At 39.8% G+C, this 23,920-nt stretch overlaps 2 protein-coding genes across 5 annotated transcripts in view; one reads left to right on the top strand and one right to left on the bottom strand.

Annotated features, from left to right (window-relative positions):
- The window catches only part of HIVEP2 (HIVEP zinc finger 2), a 216,907-nt gene that overhangs the window by 70,102 nt on the left and 122,885 nt on the right, over nucleotides 1–23,920 (top strand). The window lies entirely within an intron of this gene.
- Nucleotides 14,062–14,622, bottom strand: LOC120862559 (ubiquitin-conjugating enzyme E2 L3). The gene has a single exon (XM_040238594.1). It carries the CDS (start codon nucleotides 14,593–14,595, stop codon nucleotides 14,209–14,211), a length of 387 nt encoding a protein of 128 aa, XP_040094528.1. The 5' UTR covers nucleotides 14,596–14,622; the 3' UTR covers nucleotides 14,062–14,208.

The raw sequence follows: 23,920 nt of genomic DNA, 5'->3' as shown, positions 1-23,920 counted from the left end.
ATTTGGTAAATGATTCTTCGACTTCTTACCTATATGATTTAGTATGTTAATCACATTGAAGGAACTCCTTAGTTTTATGAATTCTTCTTAATGATTTACCAAGTTTTAAAAGGCTTTGTATTCTACTGTCATCATTTTTACAGATGAGGACCCTGAGGTCTAGTAAACTGATGAGCTTTATACCCCAAGTTATACATTGTATTGACAGCAGCTAAGCGACAGGCTCTCCTCATTGGAAGCTTTCCTTCCGGGGCTTAGGAACGGGAAGGCTCAGATCTCCTAGGTGTGGTGTCAGGAGAGAGGTAACCAGTCCTCCTGCAGCCCTGACAAGGGTAATGGGACTGTGTTAATTAGGTAGGGCAGTGTTTGCAGCTTTGAATGTCTTGTCTTGATTTCCTTGGAACAGAAGTTGCCAGTGTACGTCAGTGACTGCTGAGTGGATCCTGTCTGAGGTCCTCAGGTGCCTGCAGCAAGGCACCATCACCCAAGTCAGCAGGGTGGAGGTTCCTGTTGAATGGCAGCTCGTAGAGCAGGAACAAGGGGCTCAGTGGTAGATGCGGATCACTGTGGACGATGGTGGATGGAGATAAATGTATCTTCTTGTGGAAATATTTTATTCTACTCTTTTCAATTGGTGTGGAAGAAGATCTATTTGCTATAAAAGGAAGAACCCAGATGTTATATTTTTAGATACAAATGATGGAACTCAGGTCTAAGGATTTTCATCAAAGGCATTCTTCTAACTCACTATAGGTAGGTAATACTGTCTGATTGCCTCCAAACTAAGGGATGGCTAGGAATGTTTTCTAAGAGCCCATGTAGGGGAATTCTTGCTGCCTATTAAACAGGTTGCTATCATTATCTACATTCACCTTCTCAGCATTCACTTGCTGCAGAATTTTGTCTAAAAATATCTCCCTTTCCAGATATTTAGACTTTTTATTGGAGGTTTAAAAATTCTTGACATGGAGACTTACAGGTATTTAAATAACTCATTGCCCACAAGTACCTCATTTTCTATAAAATTGCAGCCTAACTCCTGTGTGAGCTAGGTAAGGTCGTATTGAAAATAGTTCCTTTCTGTTATTTAAGTTCATTTTATGTTGAGTAGAGAGGTATTTGTAAGGTCACACAGCATAATCCAATAAATAACTTATTTTCCTCCTGAGGGAATACGTTTAATAAAGACCAGGAGTATATGGTACGAACCATGAGAAAGGCCTTTTAACCGTAACTTGTAAGATAAAAACCTCTGTCTTTGGAAACTTGAGTCTAATATGAGAAGAAAGTGGGATATGTCCCATGCTTGATCCAAAGAGTGCTGGACTCATCAAAGGTGACTGAGGTTTGAGTTGGGTGGAGGAAGAGGAGGGGTCTTCACAACAGAAGGCAGACACATTGGGGTGAAGACATATTTGACTTTATAGAACTACTCTGTCCAATAAATGGGTGAGACACCTGCCATTTTGACTATGACTTTGAGTTGTGCCCTGGCATTGATGGGAAAGAGATATCAAGATGGAACCCAGTTGCAGGCTGAACTTTGCCTGGAGGTGTAGTCAGAGTCAAAGCTATGTTGTCCTTACAGGTTTGGCCAAATGGGGAATGGAGTGGGTCCGTGTTCCCCATTTGTAATGAAGTACCGAAGCAAACCTTTCTCTTTTATGTGGAAGACTGTCTTCAAGGAAGGGCAGCAAGTGCCTCTGAAGGTGTAGAATCCTCGGGCCTCAGAGAGCCTGGACTTTGAAAGGCAATAATGATCTCTGAGAAGAGAGGCTTCTTTGTCATTAATGTAGGACACACTGGTGACTGTCTGGTGGCAGAGGCTTGCCTGTCAGTCCTGCTTGAGGCTCAGCTGTCCCCACTGGGAGGGTTCGATTCCTCTCTAACCTTTGTTCCTTCTCACTGGTCTTTTTTTTTTTTTTTTTTGGTAAGTCTTTACCTCCTGAAGCAGTGTTGAAGTTATGGAAATCTTGGCAAGAGTGTTGAATTTGGTTCTAATGAGGATAATTGTCTGAAATATCTTGATGTTCTCCTATGTTGGTGGAAATGGATCTCCGTTGGATAGAGAATAAAACGGGACTATAAGAGATCTGACTTTAGTTCCCAGGGAAATAGCCTTAAATGGAGGACAGCAAGAAAAACAGACTCTAGTAAAGAGGAGCAGTGAAGGGGGTAGGTGGAAGCCAAGAAAAAAAGTAATAGGAGAGATGGATTATAGTGTTTCCAAATGCTAACAAAACTTGTTCACTGTATATTGTGGCTGAGCTGTGGGCTAAGTTGCTACAGTTGTGTCTTACTCTTTGCAACTCATGGACTCCTCTGTCCATGGGATTCTTCAGGCAAGAATACTGGAGGGTGTTCTACCTGCCCAGCCCTGTGGATATAGAAGTGAACCAGACATCGTCCTTGTCCTCAAAGAAGTCATCAGAACCCAGAGACCTCTACCTGAGTGGCACTGTTGAATGATTTTTGCTGATGTTTCAGTATAACCCAGGGGGAGACAGAGAAAGCAGCCTCTGGGGTGAGTCAGCTCAGGAGAGGGATAGGAACGAGAGGGGACATGGAGGGATGTGAGGAGAAGAGAGTGTTACTGAAATGTCTGACTCTGTGGTCCATGATTGCCCAAATAGCTGAAGTCCAATGGCCTGGCAAGGGTGAGATTAAGAGGCCATAAGTCAACATAAGGGCAAAGAGGCTCCTCAGCATTTGGAAGGAAGTGAAAGACATTTAGAGAAACAAGTCTGGCATGAGCAAGTGCATGAGCAAGTGGAGATCTGAGTTTGAGATAGAGGAGAAAGAAGGTTTGAAAGTGTTAAATCTGAGATGTTAATGGAGGGCTGAAAAGGTTGAGTGACTGAGTTGATTTTAATGGCAACTCACGGACTACCCATCTCTGTTATTATTCCTGATCCTCAACCTTCATGTTCTTCCAAAGAAAAAAATCTCCTACTGTATATTTCAGCTACCACTACTCTAACATGGCTTTGCCACATCACACCTAGTCTACTCTGTAGCCTTTTAGATGGTACATGTGTGTGTGCTCAGTTGTGTCCAACTCTTTGTGACCCCATGGAGTCTTCCAGACTCCTCTGTCCATGGGATTTTCCAGGCAAGAATACTGGGGTGGGTTGCCATTTCCTTCTCCAGTTTTAGGTGGAACTCCAACTCAAATGATTCTATCTGTGATTCATTCCATGGTCCACTGCAAGGCTCATCTTCTTAAAATACCATTTTTAATAGGTTACTGTGAAGATCTAGAACCTTCACTGGCTACCCATTGCCTGCAGTTTAAAGGATGCACCCCTCCATAAAATGAGAAATGTCCATTTTCACAAGACTTCATAATTGACCAAGGGCTTCATATGCATAGCCTTACTGAGTTTTTACAAAGCCCATGTGGTGGACAGGACAGATATTGCTTTCTTTCTAAATTTATAAATGACATAACAGAGACAGGTTAAAGACATGGCCAGAGTCACATAGTTCGTGAATGGCCGAGCCAGGAAGAGAAACCAGGAGCTTCTGAGTTCAGGAGCAAGGTGCTCTGTAGGGTACCATGGCCTCACCTGGCCATGGAGCCCCATGCCCCTCCTAACCCCGTGATTTCTGTACTTAGGGTGGTGATGTGGTTGGTGTGCTTTTACCAAGGCCCCTCGGCCTCCTTGCAGTCACTCTTCTGTCTGCTGAGAACTGCTGAGAAGTTGTGATCTAGAGCTGTCGATGGAGACACGTTTCCTGGCTGATCTTCCCCTAGATTGAGACAAGTCTGTGTCCTGCCAGGACATCCGAGGAGGCACAGAAAATACTCTGTACTCCCCTGATGTCTCCCTCAATGCCTGCTCGTCTCTTGGGACTTGGAGAAGCTTGTTTTGCAATAGTTTCTGGAGGGCTTTTGACCATTGGCAGGACCATCACTCTCTCCAAGAAGGTGTGGCTGAAACATACTTTCCTTTTTCACCCAGAGGAACTAATGGTCTAAAAACTTGTTTAAAAATGTTTCCTTATTTGTTATATTAATGAATATGTATAGATTTGTTACCATGTAGACATAAATAGTTCCTGGGAAATGCTGTATACAGAAGGAGGTAAAGCTGTGCTTTGAACTATTTGTTAAAATCAAGACTGTGAGCAATGCAATGATTAATGAGTCTGTGTTACTGTGATTTTAGAGTACACTCTGTTTCCATCGTTTTCTCATTGTACCGAAGCCAGTGTGATTTGGTTTTTGACAGTTTGGGGAGGGAGTTTACTGTAGCAGAAGTTTAAATGACGTAAAAAATATGCCTGACAATTGTCTAGAATATCAAGAATTGCCTCCACTCCTGTAAAAAATGAGGTAGGAAATACATGCACAAGGATTAGTTAAATAATGTATTACAAGAGTGTTGCATTGCCTTGGGGCTTCACTTTAAGCCACACACACACACACACACACACACACACACACACACACACATCTGGCATCTGTTTGAAAATTGTGACCCTGAATCCTTTAACTTGGGTTTCCATGATGAAGGGTGTATCTTTCCAATGACAAAAGCTTCAGAAGAAGAGGTGCAATACTCTTTTGTAAAATAAAGTATATTTATAATCTTCATTGTTTTTGACCCCCTTATAATAGTACGTGCCCCCTGAGATGATAGTATACTTCTCAGGAGGCAGATATGTATTTAACTTTTTCTAGTGCTTTCCATATGTTGGCGTTAAGGGGCCAGTAAATGTATGGGGTGGTTTCCCTAGTGACTCAGATGGTAAAGAATCTGCCTGCCATGCAGGAGACCCGGTTTCAATCCTTGGGTCAAGGAGATCCCCCTGGAGAAGAGAATGGCTACCCACCCCAGTATTCTTGCCTGGAGAATTCCATGGACAGAGGAGCCTGGTGGGATACAGTCCATGAGGTCGCAAAGAGTCAGACACAACTGAGTGACTAACACTTTTCAAAGGTACAGGGTAGGAATATGATTCAACTGCCAAACGCTATTTTTTTCCTTTACTTTCTTTAATTTTACCAAAGATATTATGATATGCAAATATTGGACTGAAGTACAATTTAGACTTGGGTAATAAAACGTTTTAGGGAGACCAACAAGATAAGTAAATTCTAAGTGGTGTTGAATGGAAATATTTCTGAAATGGAATTTGAATTCTGAACTCAATGTTGTGTTATTACCATCTGGGTAAGTTTTTAAAGTTTTATTTATTAAGGTACTCATTGGAAATATTGATTTACATTGTGACCTTATAATCTTCATTGGTTCTTTACTATAGTTAACGGGCCAGGTAATAAAAATTGAATAATTAAAGAGGACATTTTGGTTAAAAATAATTAGACATGTATGTACTGTTAGAGATTGTTAGTATACCTATTGGAATGTACAATAAGGTAAAAGATGATTAGGAAGACTTCTGAGTATTCACAAAACTGAAAGAAGGCTGATGATAATATTTAATAAGAAGAACACAATATGGAAAATTGAGATTTTGTAGATATCTTTACGGAGAAGGCAATGGCAACCCACTCCAGTACTCTTGCCTGGCAAATCCCATGGACGGAGGAGCCTGGTAGGCTACAGTCAGTGGTCGCTAGGATATCTTTATGCCCGTCTTTTCAAGTAGAGATGTCATGTGATATATCTGATAGTAGGACTTTTCAAAAGTGCCTACTTAGCCTTTCTGTATTTCACACAGTATTTTTCTCCTCCCTAGTTAAATGACTTTTGATTAGTGGCATTCAGTTGAAAGTCATTCTCACTTGCCCTGGTGCTGTTCTTTCTTTAGAGCTGTGGTCCATTCACCCCTGTTCTTGCCCCACAGTGCAGGCTTTCATCACACAGCAGCTGGAGACCAGGGCATCTTCTGCCTCAAACTGATCTTGTACATGATCTGTTAACTTTGCTAGCCCTCACCTATGTGTTGTAGTTCTCTGTAGCTCTACCTTAAATCCATTTGTCTTCTTTATCTAAGGTCTCTAGCAGATCTCAATAGTTGCATGGTTTCAGATATCATTTGTACGTTGATAATTTTCAAAGTTTTATATCTGTGAATGGGTCTTCTCCTAAGTTCCCAACTTAAATATTTCCTTAGTATGTGCCCTAGGCTGTCTGATGGACACATCCAAGTTAGGAAAGTCAAAAGGAGTTGTTGATATCCGCCTGCAAAGCTCTGCTCCCCCACCGTACTCGGGCAATTTCATTAAATAGAACTGCCATGCCCACCATTGCTCAGGCCCAAATTCCAGAATTCATCTCCTTCCCTCTGGCCTCCCATTCAGTGCAGCAAGTCCCTTGGTTCTCTCTCTCCAAAATAAATGCTGAAGGAGAAGTCTTCTTGCTGTTTCCTCTGCCATAGTCTCAGTTCAAGACCCCAGCATCTGGCCTAGTCTACTGCAAAAGCTCTTAGCTCACTTCCCTGACCCCGCACTCCCTAGAGTAGCCTCTTATGTATAAATCATATAACAGATTCCCTTGTCACAGATTCTCCAGTATATTTTCATTACCCTTAGACTAAAATGCAAACTTCTCATTGTGTTCCGCAAGACTGCTGTCCTGAGCACATCTCTCTCTACACTGCCCATTCCCTATCAGGCTCAACCTTTCAGCCTTCATTCTGTTCCTTGAACTTGCTAAGCTGTTCTCCTCTTGCACTTAGCTGTTTTTTTCCTGCTTGGAATGCTGTTAACCCACATCCTCTGAATTATGGCTCCTTTTCTTGTTCAAATCTCAATTCCAGCATTCCTTCTTCAGACAGGCCATCTGTGACCCAAGTTTGAGCAGTTTCTTCTCTCCATCTCCAGTGCATCTTAAAGCACACCATTGTGATAGAACTTATCAGAACCTGAAATGATCAATTTAATTGTTTTTGTGTTTGTTTTTTTGTCTGACTCTCCCCACTCTGGACTCCATGAGGTCAGTGACATTTCACCAAAGCTCCTCTGCATCTCAGAGCCCAGTCAATAGCTCCTAGTGGCTGCTTCAGAGTTTTTGTGGGCTCATTCACCACCTTAAATCCGGTTTCTTATTTATTAAATGAAGGTGTCAGGACAGGTGACCGCCAAACCTGTCCTACCAGACAGTTTTAATCCTCATCATGTCTCTAGTTCTCTGATGGAGCCCGCTTACCTCCTTAACATTCTGTGAATGGGCTGTGTTTATTCAGGTCTTCAGGCCATTGCTCCCTCTCTTCTCTCCTCAGTGGCCTTCCCCCTTCTGTGCCTGCCAAATTCCTTAAGGATTTCCCTTCTACTTTTGTCTGTACCCTTCAGAAAGGAATGTAATTGTTTTGTGTCTGCATATCTTGCCTTTTGCTACTACGTGGTTAGCTGTTAAGCTTGGGATTATAACTTTAACTTTTGGATCCCCTGGCAGGCATTACAGTGCTAGCCTATAGTGCATAGTCAAATAGCCTTATAACTCAGTAATGAGGGCATGATGTCCCAAAACGTTGATTTCATAACAATAAGAATGTTTGAACTGTTTTTACTAATTTACCTGAAACAAAAGAGATTTTAAAAAAGCAACCAAATAGGTGTATCTTTCTTAAGTCTGAACTGGAGAAAAAAATCTGAAAATGGAAATCTAGGTTTATGATGAGGTGGAATTTTGCAAACATTTGTAAGCAATCTTACTAAAAAAGTTTTGAAAAAATGTATAATCATATATATTTGAAAAGAGAAATAAATGGATATATATTTTTTTAATTATTAACTGAGGTTAAAGCTTGAGCCGGGTTTTTAATTTGGTTTGGTTTGTTCAGGTATTAGGAATTTAGAGGAGCTCTATGAAAATATCCCGCCTACACATTTTGAATATCCACTTCCTGCTTATCTTCGGAACAGCTTGGTTCTTTTAATAGCAAATGGCTGAGTGGAGGGGAACCATTTGTAGTGAGTAAATTTAAGTACAGTGTGTCCTCCCATCCCAAGCAGAAGTCATGCTAACTGCTCAGGGATTTGGTGCAAATGTGTTTGCTTTTTGCTGTTGTCCAGATCCTTGAAAACGCAGTATTTTAGAAGGATCTTATCCATTGTTATGCAAGAAGAAGAATTACTGGTCAAATTTTTTTTTTTAATTCTGAAGCTAGGAAACACCTCATCTATTCTTTTTATAAACCTGTTGATTTATTATGTTTTTCTTAGAGGCTGTTCTGCAAATTTCCATAGGCTTGGACAGGAAGAGCCAGTGCTGGGGAGAATCACAGGCGTGTTTCTTCATTTCATGTGTGAACCTAATGCTATACATTGGTGTGTATACAGAAATGGTAAATTCTTCTTAATCCAGAGTGGCTGGAAAATGTGTGCTCAAATTTAAGAGTAATCATCTATTCCATTCAGGGATTAACTGTTTTCAAACAATTCACTCAAATATACCGACAGTATTTTAAATTTATTTTTAATGACATAAATAGCACTTAGTAGCCAATGGTAATCAGTGTGTACATCAACTATTGGTAAAGAGCATTATTCTAGATAATGCCTGTGATTGGATTAATTCTCAGTCTATCTCAGAATTTACTGCTTTGCATAAACGGCTTGTTTTCAAGGCATCCATTTCTTTTGGAAAAGTAGAGATGAGAAAAAAAGGCTGCTTCTATAAATATCTTGTTTGGGGTAAATAGCTAGTTTCTTTTTTTTCCTAGTGAATAATGCAAAGGAGTTTCCAAAAGGTTGCTGTAGCTTTGCATAGGAGAACTGAGAGAACACTTGTTGGATGTACTGCTGAGTGTTAAAGGCAGGTGAATCTTATTCTGTTGTTCTTACACAGCAGCCTCATGCTGGGTCCAAGCTGTGTGGTGTCTGGAAAAAGGTTTGCTATGTAATGCTTTAGGATTGGCATTGCAAATTCTTCCTTTTAGGGGAGCATTGCTGATGTGAATGTTGGCAATGTTGTGTCCTGTGGCTGCTGGTGTGACCCAGTTAGATCCCTCAGGAATTAATACCTACAGAAGCTGGGACTGGGGAGACTGAGAATATAGAGAAACAGTAGATTCAGGGTACCTCAATCAAACAGGGTAGGAACCATCAGGGTAATGATGGTACGCTGAAAATGTAGCATGGGAAATTTATGCATCAGTATGAAAATCGCATGGACAGAGGAGCCTAATGGGCCACAGTCCATGAGGTCACAAAGAGTCAGACACGACTAAGCGACTGAGCATGCACAAAGAAACACAATACTGTATGAAATATTACTGCACCTCTTCAAAATTGACCATAAAGGGGCTGACTTCAATTTCAGGGAAAGGGGAAATATTCAATTCAGACCTGTGTGTTTGTTTCCCTGATAGCTCAGTTGGTAAACAATCCGCTTGCAATGCAGGTGACCTCGGTTCAATTCCTGGGTCAGGAAGATCCGCTGGAGAATGGATAGGCTACCCACTCCAGTATTCTTGGGCTTCCCTGGTGGCTCAGCTGGTAAAGAATCCGCCCGCGATGCAGGAGTTTGTTCCCTGGGATTGTTCCCTGAGTTGGGAAGATCCCCTGGAGAAGGGAAAGGCTACCCACTCCAGTATTCTGGCCTGGAGAATGTTGTTCTCCAGGAGAATACTGGAGAACAGTATTCTGGGTCGCAAAATGTTGGACACAACTGAGCAACTTTCACTTTATTCGTTAACATCTCTTTAGTTATGTTTTGGTAGGATGACTTGGACTTTTCCCTTGTGTTTTCAGGTAAAGATGTAAATTCTCTTTAATTGATATCCTGTGATGTTCTGTGCTGACCCTGGTGAGGTCACTGGCTTGTCATCCCGATTCATCAGCAGCTGTTGTTTCACCAAGTAGTAGTGTGATTTTTCACTACCTGTTTGCTTGCACAAAATAAGAAGGCATCGTTTTGTATCGTAAAATACAGTTTGAAAGACTTTATGAAATCATAGTCCATTTTGATTAATTTTTACCAGCAGCTGCCTGCAACTGGGGCTTTGTTCTTGATTGGGTCATAACTGTTGAGGGAAGTTTGCTGCTTTTTGGACATGATTTCAGAGACTCATGGTTCCAGATCTCGGACATCTTTATGTTTTTCAGGTTCCACCATGCTTGGTCTAAAGCAGATTAATTACTAAACTCTCAGTGAATAATTAACCATCTGACTTGTTCCCAGGTTATATACTCACTGGGTTAGAAATGATTTCTCAAACTACTAAAGATAAGAGAAGGCTATTCCTGGTTTCACAATGTCCCCATTGTTACTGGCTTGTGTGTATGTATGAGACCCATCAGCTGATACCTCACACTGGTCCAGCTACTCAATCAAACCACTTCCTGGGGTTTTCTCGGGTAATGGCAGTGATTCAGAAGATGCCACAGTAGTTTTAGAGGACTGCTCCCTGTGTGTAACACTGGGCTGAATGACTAGGAGCTGTCAAATCCAAAAAGAGCATTTTTGTTGGGCCCGCATTAAATCTGCTCTTTGCCTGGAGAATTCTATGGATGAAGGAACCTGGAGCAGGGGGTACAGTCCATGGGGTTGCAAAGAGTTGGACATGACTAAATGACTAGCACTTTCTTGCTTTTGCTCAAAGTTGCATTTCAGCTGAGTTTAGGGTTACTTCTCTGTGTGCTTTCAACAAGATATTTTTCTTTTTTAAAAATTTATTTATTTTTTTAATTGAAGGATTATTGCTTTTCAGAATTTTGTTGGTTTCTGCCAAACAACAACATGAATCAGCCATAGATATACCGGTGTCCTCTCCCTCATGAACCTCCGTCCTGTCTCCCTCCCCATCCCACCTCTCTTGGTTGTTATAGAGCCTCTGTTTGAGTTCCCTGGTCACACAGCAAATTCTCATTGGCTATCTATTTTACATATGGCAATGTAAGTTTCCATGTTACTGTCTCCATACATATATTTTTAAAGACTATTTATTTTATAGTAGTGAGTTAATGCCTAATTTCTATCAGTTAACCAGTTTGTGCCTTAGTTGAGTTTCCACTATGTACCAAGTCCTATTGGAGGCTTGGGAGAGACAGGCAAATGTAAGTCATTTCTGGCAAGGTAGTCATTTGTACGCATTCAAGAGGATGTGATAATTGGCAGTGGGGAGGGGGCTGTGTGTATGAGCTGAGTTGTGTCCAACTCTTTGCCACCCCATAGACTGTAGCCTGCCAGGCTCCTCTGTCCATGGGATTTCTCAGGCAAGAATATTGGAGTGGGTTGCCATTTCCTTCTTCAGGGTATCTTCCTGTGCTGCTGCTGCTGCTGCTGCTAAGTCGCTTCAGTCGTGTCCGACTCTGTGCTACCCCATAGACGGCAGCCCACCAGGCTCCCCTGTCCCTGGGATTCTCTAGGCAAGAATACTGGAGTGGGTTGCCATTTCCTTCTCCATCCCAGGGATCAAACCCACACTTCTTGCATCACCTGCATTGGCAGGTGGATTTGTTACCACCTGGGAAGCCCTCACAGTAATTGGGGAGATCGATCAAAATGGAGGGGCCACAAAGGGTGTGAATGTAAGCATATTCAATTTTACTTTTATAAATAGATGTTTCTGTGATTTTAGTTTGTGAATCTATCACATATTGTGTTCCATAAGGTAAATTTTGTATTTTTAGAATTTAATTTTGCAATATAAAGTTGCGTAGAAATTACTTTTATAAAAGCCTTGTTTTGTCTTCCTTAAATGAAAAATAAGAATTTTCAAAATTATCTTGAAATCAAAAGATACGTATTCTTTTCCAGCCTTTCAGAAGCTCCAGAATTGCACTTTTGACCTTGGAATAACCAGGGGCCCTGGAAAAATAAGATAGTAGTTCTCTCTTGTTAGTTATGTTGACCTTTGAATTGCCTTTTTCTTTCCTATTCCTGCAAATCTTCTACCCTCATGTCTGGATGATCTAGATCTGTTGAGATAATATATATGGAAGCATTCTGTAAGCTAGGAGGTATTGTGAATAAGCCTGTATTATTATTGTTGTTGTTATTGTTTTCTTGTATTCACTGCTTTGCATTGTCCTCCAAACACACCAGCAATTTACTTCTGCTGTGTCAGAGATGATTGTGTCTATCTCAATGGAGAAGCTACTTTCTGTTTGAACTTAAGAAAATTTGGTTTGCTGGGAACTTTGGTTCACTGGTGCACTGGTGGGACCTTTGTTCTCTTGGTGTCGTGACTGAGTATGAGATTGTCAGGGAAAGAGGTGATGGGGAGGTTGATGAAAAGAAAAGATTCAGTCTGTTTATGTCGATTGTGCATTATTTGGCTATCTGCACCCTGTGAGGTTTACTTTACAAAAACTCTCATTGATTTTATAAATCACTTTATTCTTAAAATGAGAGACTGTTCTTGGTAGTGGTCAAGAGTGCGGACTCTGGAGTTAAATTGTCATGCTTCTTGTCCTGGTTCCTTCATTTCCAGCTGGGTAAAAACTGGAAAGCTTTTAAATCTCTGTGCCTGAGTTTTCTAAACTGTAAAATAGGGCTAATTTCATTACGTGGTAGGGCTGTTGGGAAGCTTAACTGGAATAAGGCATCTGGGTTAGATTATATATGTTAGTAATTTTACTTACTAACTGCTAGTTTATCAACACAGTGACCCTGAAAAGGCCTGGGTTAAAGTTTGCACTGAATCACAGATTAAAGAAATAAACATTCTGTGTTGAAGTGATGACATGTACTGTCTCTTACGCTCTTTCAGGCTCTATTTGATGGAATTTGGGGTTGAGTCTGATGCTCTGTCTCTTGAGAGGAAGAGAAAGGGCCAGGGAAGGGTGGTTAGAACAGAGTATGCATGTGGAGGGGCAGGAAGGAAAGTGTGGGGCTGAGGTAGCTCTTCCTGGACACAAGCCCACATGCTTCATGGTGCTTGGCACCTTGCAGAGTTCTCTTATACACCTTTCTTTCTTTCAGTCCTCACGACAACCCTTGTTTTACAGAAATGGGAACTGTGCCTCGGAGATACTCCTTGACTGGCTCCCAGACAAGAAGCCAGACAGGGGCACAGCAGAACTCCTGAACTTGGGTGGTGATGTCCTTCCTTCCAGGACATGGTCCTTCTCTGCTGTATACAAGGGTTTATGTTTATGATAACCTTGGTGCTGAATCCCAGAGGAGCTGTGGGTCACATGCTGATTGGAAGGGAAGGGTGTTGGTGGAGACCCAGTGGGGTTGCTCCTCCCGTGACCCTCAGAGCACTAACCTGCTGTTGTTCAGGACTGGCCTGGTTGCTGCTGCTGCAGGTGGTAAGTGACCCCAGGCTCTTCCTGGCCTTGAGTGAAGACTGTGTCTCATTTCTCTGAAGGGCCATTTTGGATCAGTGTTCTGTGGGAGAATTTGTCAGTCTGTCTTTTTTGTTGGGAAGGAAGTACACCTACAGTACACCTGCTCAGTGGTCAGACACATGTGATGTGAGATTAGTAGTGTGAATACCGTTTAAGCCAGGCCTTTTTGGGGTCACTGTGTTGATAAACTTGAAATTAGTAAGTAAAATGACTAATATATGTAATCAAACCTTAGTTTGATTTATGTAAGTCTTCCCATTGTGAGTTGATTCAACTGTACATTTTAAAATGTTGGTTGTTACATAATATGTATTTTACTTTGGGGGGTCAGATATTCTGAGATTAAACACAGCTTTAAAAGTTTGATTTTCTCCTTATCCTGGTTGTCCTATTTGTCATATTAAAAATCAAGTGATCAGAGAAAATTCAGTATAGTGCTTTGAAATTTTAAAAACATTGAGAACAAATTAAAATTGGAAGAATTATTTTATGCATGGAATGGGTAGAGATTGAATTGATTTTAGGATTATGTTTGAATGCATTATTTCTATGAAATCATTTTCTACTCTGAATAAGAAATTTTCTTATAGTTAATACAATATGTTTGTCAAAGAAATAATTTTTTAATGCACTAAAATTTTAATTAGCCATGATACAATTTGTCTATATGCACTTTACTTTTTAGAGAAGAAGTTGGTAACAGTGTATTTTTTTTTTCCTGAAGCAACAACTAGACCTTGGCTTTTCAAAACCACTAAATTTGGCTTTTCTAAACAACTAAACTAAGGTTTTCTCAACCTTGGTGCTGTTGACACTTGAGTCTGGACTGTGCTTTTTTTTTTTCTGCTTTGCCACGTGTCTCAATGCTACTGCTTGGGGCCTCTGTTCACACTCGCTGGAATCCATCGCGGCAGATTTTAGTCCACAGGTCGCTTTTCCCCATATTTCTTTGTAAATTCTTCAGCATTCTTACAGAATTTTTTACGGTCCTTGGCCTATTCTTCGGCTAGGTCAGCCCGGAGCGGGTGCTCCGGCTGGGGGTCGTTCACCAGCGCTATGAGGGACTGGATGACTTGGTCGGTCTTGGTTGCTGGCTTCCAGTTTTCAGCACTAATTACCGGCAGACACACCTGCCCCTTCTCATCGATATTCGGGTGGTAGATCTTCGTTTTGAACATGATTTTCGGTGGTTTGAAGGGGTACTCTGCTGGAAAGTTGATTTCGATCCTGAAGGCCCCCTTATCATAGGGAGGGTTGTCGGGAACAATGAGCCCTTGCCAAATCAGCAAATTAGCTTCATCGACCTGGATGTTACGGAAGTTTTTCATCCCACACTTGCGGATTTCTTCAAGCTCCTTCCTCAGCCTCCTGCTGGCCGCCATCTTGGCTCTGGTGCTGCTGCTGACCCAGAATGCCTGGAGTGTGCTTGGTTGTGGGCAGGCTGTTCTGCGTGTTGCAGGAGGTGCAACAGCAGCCCCAGCGCGCACTGATTGTATCCTGTCCCCTGTTCCCAGTCTTGACCATCAAAAATGTCTCCATTTAGCCAAAGGTTCCTAAGAGAGCAGCCGTACCCCAGTTGAGGATCATTGATCTGGGGTTTTCAGTATATGCTCAAATCATCTACCTTATCTAAATCTACATTATTCTGTCATTTTGAGATGTTCAGAATCACACCAAAAAAGGAGAAAATAATATATTTATAGAAGCAACAGACTTCTATAATGAGATTTTTCTTCAATATGCATTGAAATGTTTTTTATTAACTCTCAGTTACCATGACACATCCAGTTTACCAGAATTCCAGACGTTTGGATTACTATGCTCTTTGTTTTCTTTCAAAATAGATGTATCTCTTTGATTCTGAATTAATTTATATCAGTGACTTGATGATTTAACTTCACATAATTGGAAATAATACCATAGTTTGCTATATATTAAATGCTTCCTCTGATAAGAACATTCAGTATGTTCCTCATGGACATACTGAAAGCCTTTAAAGGCTTAATTGCCTTTAGAGATGAGCATGTGTCTTAGTGAAGCAGTTGTGCAAATGGTGCTGAAGTTAAGTTTCAGGAATCCCTTTATGGACTTTTTAGTAGCTATTTTAGCATAAGGAGGCAGATACACCTATAACTACTATATTAACTCAGGGATACAGACATTTTGCTTGGCCTATGAATTACATGACTGCTTTTTAAAGTGTGTTTTGTTAAGGATAGAGCATAGTTTTGTTCTTGTGAACTGTGGACTGAAGCTTTAGCCAATCAGAGCAAGGAATGGACTACAGGGTAAAGGAAATATTTGTTCCGTTATTGTACTCCATGGCCTCTCGCCATCTTTGATAAAGGATTGAAGTGTTGTGCACCCAAAGTCTGCTACCCTCTTGACCCTTCATCAGTCATCAGCCGCACTGTGAGGTTAGTGAACTGTGGCTCAGGAGGATAATTATTGTTTAAGCATTGTGCAACTCTTGAAAACGGAAATTACTGACACAGCAGTCTTGCAACGAGATGTCTTTCTAGTTTTAAGATTATCGACACGTTTCCTTTCTCTTGTTAATTGTGCCAGTTAGAGGTATAAGATGATAATATATGAGACTTGAAGTAGGGTTATTCACATGGATGACCCTGAGACTATTGAGTTTCTTTAAAAAAAAAAAAGAAAAAGAAAAACCAAAAAACTAAAGACAGAAAGGACCTAGCACAGAATTTCAAGAATTTCACATGGGATCCTTAAATCTCTTAGGGTGTCTTGGAGCTCTTGGATGCTGCTTCTCCACTATTTATGTGTTAGTTACTGAAAGCATAAAGTAACTGATGGCACGTACAAATCCTTTCTTTCATTGCATACCTTTTTTTTCTTACTAGCTCAGGAAAACTTTTAAAGAGCTATATCTAGTATTCACAGCTTTATGTCATCTCATCTCTATATTTATGCCACATTCTTAAACAAGTCGAGTAATATATCAGCTGCAGCTGTTGCTGACCAAAGCTGTCACAGAAGTGGGTGGAGGAAGAATCAGAGATGCGGTGTTCAGGTTCTGTGTTTCAAAAGCATATCTGTTGCAGTCAATCTGTGATGATAACAACTGGCTTGTAGAAGGCAGATAAAGCCAGATATTTGTTTTATCTTTGACCAAATTACAGTAACTTGGATGCCATAACGATAAATATCAGTGATAGCTTAAGGAAAAAAAAAAACTGAGTATATACGATTTTCTCACTTGTACAGTAGGAAATACTCATGAATGTGAGGTATTTATTAGTTTTGGCTACAGCCTTTCTGTAAGGTTATTAACATAAAGCTTGATATTTAATAGCATGCAAAATTTGAAAAGAGGACAAATGAAAATCTATAATAGCAAATAAGTAAAATGTTTGTTTTTTGCTATAAGTGGGCAATGTGCTTTCTAATTAAATGTATTTTGATTCAAGTAAATATTTACACCAATTGCTAATTAGAAGAATGTTGATACCACACTTTACTAGAGCTGGTTAGGATACTGGACTTAGTATAGCCCTGTCCAAGATTTCTCTTAACCCACTGGATCTCACTTGTCCCCATCTTCCATCATTCCCATTTTCTAGTTTAGCATGAGTTCAGAGAAGAAAACTGAAAATCCTCATCAAAACACTGTAGTCAGATTTTTATCTTTTTTTCTACTTTTTTATAAGGACAGTTCAAGGGAAAGAGAAACAATGTTTTAGCCATTAGGAAGGGACAGTTAGCCATATGAGGCTGTCTCTCCTTGTTTTTTAACCCTGTTGGGCTAAAATAAAATCCTTATATGGTCAAATCAGTTAAGGGACAGACTTACCTTAAAGATGCAAAGAAAGCCCTTTGTACAGCTTAACATGTGAGACCTCCCAATAGTTCTCCTCCCTCTCATTAACATCAGAACACACATGGCTTTTGAGATTGTCTGAATGTTTTCTAAGTACTTGATAGCATAGACAGATTCCTAAGGCTACGGGTGCCTTATGAAGACAGCCTCCTAGATATTATATAATACCTAATATATTTAAATGTAATTATATACTTTATTAGTAATACTTAAATTATATAATATTAATGCTTCATATCAAAGATTTGAATACACGTTTATGTAATTCATATTCAAGATATGGATACTTGTACGTTGGACAAAGATAATAAAGGACTTAGCTGTTACCTAATTCTGAAAGAAAGCTTCACAGTAGAGATGGAATTTTAGGAACTCTTTATTGCTGGAAATCTCTGTGTAGCTGGGGGTTGGGGAAAAGGAAGTGCGTGCTGATGGTTATGCTCGGTAATTATTAATAGCTAACAGTTACTGAGTACTTACTCTGTGCCAGGAGGGTGTCTTTATGCTTTCACTCACCCTTTGGGTATCCCTGGGGATTTGGTTCCAGGACCCCTGCAGATACCAACATTTGTGGATGCTCACATAAAATGATGTAGAATTTGCATGTAACCTACACAGAGTCTTCTACTTTCAATCAGCTCTAGATTACGTATAATAACTGCTGCTGCTGCTGCTGCTAAGTCACTTCAGTTGTGTCTGACTCTGTGCGACCCTGTAGACAGCAGCCCACCAGGCTCCCCGATCCCTGGGATTCTCCAGGCAAGAACACTGGAGTGGGTTGCCATTTCCTTCTCCAATGCATGAAAGTGAAAAGTGAAAGTGAAGTCGCTCAGTCGTGTCCGACTCTTTAGCAACCCCATGGACTGCAGCCTCCTCCGTCCATGGGATTTTCCAGGCAAGAGTACTGGAGTGGGGTGCCATTGCCTCCTCCTATAATACCTAGTACCTTGTAAATGCTAGGTAAATCGTAAATACAATGTAAATGCCATGTACATTGTTGCCATTGCACATCAAATTTATGTTTTACTTTTGGAAACTTTCTGGAGTATTTTTTTTTTTTTTCTGATTATTAATCCTCCATTGGTTGACTGCCTGGGTGTAGAACCTACAGATATGGATGGCTAACTGTACTAACTTATTTAGTTCTCCAACAAGATTTGAAAGTTAATCTTATCTCCACTTTCTAGATGAGGAAACTGAGGTACAAGGAGACTAAATAATGTGCTTAAGGTTCTAGCAGTAATAAGAGGCAGAACATGCCTCTTAACCATTGTACCCAACTGTCTATGTAATTTAATTTCCACCATAGCCCTGCAAACAAGAGATTTTTCCTTACTTTCCACATTGAAGAAATTGAAGCCCAGAGAGGTTACCTTTGTCAAAGTCACTGGTGGCTAATGACAAAAGAAGGATTGCTGGGAAACACTGAGGGCTGGAGGAGAAGAGGGCGACAGAGGATGAGATGGTTGGATGGCATCACCGACTCAGTGGACATGATTTTGGGCAAACTCCAGCAGGTAGTGAAGGTGTGCTGCAGTCCATGGGGTCGCAAAGAGTCGGACACGACTTAGCGACTGAACAAGAACAAGAACTGATGCTCTCAAAGGTCTGTGCCTTTTCACTGCAAGAGGAGGCCTTCTTGGGAAGGCTCAGTGGCCTAGCCGACACACACACACACACAAATATGGGAGGCCTACTCCTTCCCTGCAAAGACAGTTGAGGTTATAGAGAAGCCTGTGTAGGTTGTTCATAGCTCGTCGGATGGCCGTGGAGTAGATGTGCCCTGAAGCAACAGACGCCCCTCTGGCTCACCTCTTCCAGAATGCACTGCCTCTGTCATCTGCCTGGGTTGTGCTTCGTTTTGTTTGGTGTGCCTCTTTTCAGTGTGCTGGGCTGTTCTATTCCTGTTTATAAATCTTTTAAGTGTGCACATTACAGAAGTAATTAAATTGTCATTATAATTTATAGTATGCCTGAAGTCAATCATCTAATTAAACTGCAAGAGAAGAGAGGTGGTAGCCTCATATGCATTTATTAAGTATTGCTGTATTAATTATTTAAGGATTTAGAACCAAGTGAAAGAGAAAACGAACAATAATACCAGTCTTTAAAAGTTTTCCTATTTCTGCTCTTCTCAGTTCAATAATTTGAAATTCTCACTAGTTGGTAGCATAACCCTAATGCCTTTGGGGAGATAATTATTAATGAATTAGGATTTTTGTGTCTTTCTCTCAGCCTTCTCTTATAATTCTCCGGGCAGCATTCATACATGCCACCCCACATCCTAACTGAAGAAGCAATTAGAAATATAATAGAAAACAAAAAGGTCCAAGTTCTGTTTTGAATTATAAAAAATGGTAGCATTTTAGATACCTGGGATCATTTAGAGGAGATTTGGTTTTACCAGAGCAATAGTGACTATTAAGATGCTTATTTTCTTATTAAGGAATAAAAAAAAAAAAAAAAAAAAACCCACAGCAACAAAGACCAAAACCAAATAGGGTATAATTAAACTCTTGCTAGAGGAAACTATTTTTGAAGAGTCTATTTTTCAACTCTAAGCTCTAGCTTATATATACATATATGCATATATATTTATTCTGTGAGGTGAGAATTGATAACTCAGATAGGTATCTCAGCCCCTTGGGAAGTTAATTGCAGTATGTAATGGAATTGGCTGAATCTGTTCTTTTGGGATTTGGGTGTTCAGGTAAAGGAGAATACTGAAAAACATGATCAGGTGTCATTCATGTGAGTGACAGATTGTAAATGTGGTGAATTTTGTCCTTCTTATTTTAAATTTTGGGGGGCCGAGATTGAATTGAAGGCTATAATTCCAAAAGAGGCAATCCTTAAAAAAAGAAAAGGCAATCAAGAGCACAATAAAGGCATTTAATTGAGCTATGTGTTAGCAAATGTATCTGTCTAGAAGTTATTAGGTTTTCCAACAACTCTTGGCTAAGCAAAAATTAGTTACTTATAAAGATTCCAGTTTCTTTGCCCCTATATGTGCATATAAGAGATCCTCAACTTCTAAACAGTTTTCTTGGATAACATTTATATTCCTTTGCTGAGTCACAAAAGCTGAGTTGACCTGTAACGTACTTGCAGTATTAGTAACAAGAAGTTACAAACTGGGTATCAGTTTCTCTGCAAAAATGCATTCTGAGTGATATTGAGGATTGCATATTGGGGATCTACTCTTGTGGGAACAGTGTCTCTCCTAGAGTTCTTGGTTGAAGAGATTGAGGAGGCTCCTTTTCTGACACTCTCGTAGGCTGGAAAATGGGGGAGAGAATCAGTAAAGTTCGGTTTTGGTTTCAGGCTGCAGGTAACTAGGGGGAGAGGAAGGCAAGAGTGATATCCCCAGTGTATATAGCGGAGGGGAAAGGAACCCCCCTGCAGTCCTTTTGCTGGTTTGGCTGCTTACTGGGTGGTCTTTCCAGGACAAGAGCCAAAGGTGAATCATGTACTTTAAATTTGAAAATTGCTAACACATACATATCCTTTTAAAACAGTCTTTGTTTATAGCAATATAAACATCTCTCCATACTGGAACAAAAACTGCATAAAATAATAAAAATGAGATTTAAATAAAGATTTTGTGTAAACATGTGTTTTAGGGACCTGTGGACTATAAGTATTCCTTGAACCAATGCTCAGTGGAATGTGAGCTTTTCCATAGAAAGATAGGCATCTGATAAGATCCTAGCTCTTGTCCCAGAGTTTGATAAATTGCAGGCCCTCAAAATGTGTGACATGTAAAAGCACGGATAGATGAAGGTAAATGTGAGTTATTGTGAAAACTTTGATGTGATATTTTTCATTTGCGTTAAAATCTGGCATGACATTTACTATTGAACTTGACCTCTTTGGGGAAAGAGTTTCTAAACTTATTTCCTCTTTCCTTCTAAGAACTCAATTAAATCTTCAGAAGGATTCATAACTTGATATTTGCCATGTACTATCTTTAGAAGTATTTTATAATATATCTTATATGCTTTTAATTAATTTATTTATTTTGGCTGTGCTGGGCTTTCATTACTGCGTGGGTTTTTCTCAAGTCGTGTTGCACAGGCTTCACGTTGTAATGGCTTCTCTTCTTGTGAAGCATGGGCTTTAGGGTGCATGGGCTCAGTTGCTGTGGTTTCCAGGCTCTAGAGCACAGACTGGAGAAGGCAATGGCACCCCACTCCAGTACTCTTGCCTGGAGAATCCCATGGATGGAGGAGCCTGGTAGGCTGCAGTCCATGGGGTCGCAAAGAGTTGGACACAACTGAGAGACTTCACTTTCACTTTTCACTTTCATGCATTGGAGAAGGAAATGGCAATCCACTCCAGTGTTCTTGCCTGGAGAATCCCAGGGATGGGGGAGCCTGGTGGGCTGCCATCTATGGGGTTGCACAGAGTCAGACATGACTGAAGTGACTTAGCAGCAGCAGCAGCAGAGCACAGAATCATAGTTGTGACTTCCAGGCCCAGTTGCTCTGCAGCATGTGGAATCTTCCCGGACCAGGGATCAAACCTGTATTTCCTGCACTGGCAAACAAGTTGATTACCACTGAGCCACCAGGGAAGCCCCTTATATGCTTTTTGATTCTTCAGAAAGCCGTATTTTAGAAAGAATTTTATACATGATAACCATTAATAACATTAATAGTCTAAAGAAGTTAATTCATAATTTCCAAAAAGACCTTAGGTTTTAAAATAAAAATAATGTCTGTGTTAATATCAGGAACAGTGACAAGGCTGAGGAAAAAAAAATTTGCCTGTAAACAATTTATATTAAAGAAAAACTAGTAGAATTCAGAGTTTATTTATACTTTTATAATTCTGCTCTCTTTAGTTTCATGTTAAATTTTGTGGAACTATTTTATATATGGAGCTGTGGACAGAGCATTTATAAGAAAAATATAACCAAATCTGTTTTTGTCATGTTTCTATATTTCATTTACTACAGTAGCAAATCCTTTGTTCAATATAGTTAACTGTTGAAAGGATTAGAAATTGTTTGAGGAAGAAATGACATTTGTCCTTCACATGTGAAATCTAGTACCATAAATTTGTTTCATGCTTTTCTTGTAATTATGTAAGACAGACACATTTCAATTATTAGTGTTTCATTGTTAGAAAGATTTATATAGTAGGAAAAAAGAACCTAGGGCTAGAAAAAGGTCCAGATATAAAATATTGATAACAGAGTCTTAGAGTGATTGCTGGACTGATGTGCTTCCTTAACGTTATAATCCTAAAATTTTCTGAAAAAAATTTTAAGTAACACTATAAAAATCTAAATGCTGTTTCATTGTCGGTGGTGGTGGTTTTAATCATTACAGAAATCAATAGCTCTCAAACTATTCTCCCCATCTTCCTGCAGCTGTCCATAATAACCATCTGCTCTTGCAGGTGGACTAAATTCTAGTCCTCAGTAAGGCTTGTCACACTGTCTGTCCTGCTTACTTACCATTTCTTTCTTAGGAGTCCACTTTGAAATGGAATCCTTTTCTAAATAGAAGCTCCATACACTGAATTTTACCTATTTATACTTTGAAAGGGTGGGCCTGACAACTTAGAACCTAAGAAGACATGAAATTGTTCAGAAGAAAAGGACTAATTTTGAGGGTATTTATGGACAACTTGGAAAGAAAGCCAAAACAGATCTTATGTTTTTTGTAATATTAAAATTTTGACATCAGCCTGACTGCAAAATGTGTATGTTTTGTGTGTCATTGTATCTTTTTTATAAATTCCACACAATTTTATAAATTGTGTGGTGCTATTCTACTTTTTCCAAGAAACAATCATTTTGTTGGGCTGACTGTGTTGCTCACAGTTCATCAGTGTTACTGCATTAGATATTTGGTTTACATGGGACATGGCCTTCCTTTTTTTTTTTTCCTATGTAGAAACTACAGTTTACTCATCTCAAGCCTAAAGTACGTTTGTTAGAGCTCACAGTTATTAACTAATAGCTTCTTATAGATCAATCATGTGAGTGTTACCACTGGGGAAGGCCATTATACATGATCTATCAGTGAGCAGGGAAGGAGTTTGCTGCTTCATAATATAATACAACAGTGATGGTATTTATCTCCAAACATACAGAAGCAGAGAGGCTTTGTTATTCTAGCCAACATTTGCCTTAATGAATGCACTTTGACATTTGCACATGCTGCTTATGCTGCCTTCGTTTGTCTCTTGTTGTTATTGACTCTTTTGGGGTGTTTTCCAGTTATCTGATGCGGATACCCTCTAAGTAGATTTTTAACTTCTTTGAAAATCGATCCAGTTTTCTATGAAATGTTAGTTGACTTCTATTTCTCTTTTATTTTTTCCACAGTTTAACAAAGCTTCTAGGAATTAAAGAGGATTTACATCATTTAAAAAAGTCTCTTTATACTTAGACAAGTTGCAAAATTTGTTAGGATTAAGGCCTTCTACCAGGGCCAGTAGTGACAGTAACGGATAGCTTGCAGAACATTGTATAATAGGAGTGAACATATACGTGATTTTTTAAAATCTTGAAATGAAAGATAAGTGATGTATGTTTGTTTCCCTCACATCAGGAGCTCATTTAAGTTTTTATCCTCTTCGTTCTTCTTAGTGGGATTCATGTGAATGAATCCCAAATGTAAAATAGGTACATTTAAGCATAGTTGTGGCTCCGAATTTGTCTTATCCCTTTTACAGTTCAGAACAATTAGAAGGTCTGAGAGGATCTTTATTCTCTTTGTTGAATAAAAGGAGAGTTTTAAAAGAAGAGCTTGGAGGAGCAGGGTGGGTGGGGGTAGGGGTCTGTTTTCACTTTCCCTATTGTGAAGTTTAACCCAAATGAAGATTTTAATTTTGGTTAGGATCCTTCC

Source organism: Oryx dammah, unplaced genomic scaffold (genome assembly GCF_014754425.2).
Source record: "Oryx dammah isolate SB20612 unplaced genomic scaffold, SCBI_Odam_1.1 HiC_scaffold_4, whole genome shotgun sequence".
Taxonomy (NCBI): domain Eukaryota; kingdom Metazoa; phylum Chordata; class Mammalia; order Artiodactyla; family Bovidae; genus Oryx; species Oryx dammah.
The sequence above is the reverse complement of the archived record's forward strand: the minus strand, read 5'-3'. Positions and strand labels throughout refer to the sequence as shown.

What these genes read in the sequence shown, in the direction of transcription:
- LOC120862559 (XM_040238594.1), bottom strand. Translation starts at nt 14,595, where the DNA reads ATGGCGGCCAGCAGGAGGCTGAGGAAGGAGCTTGAAGAAATCCGCAAG.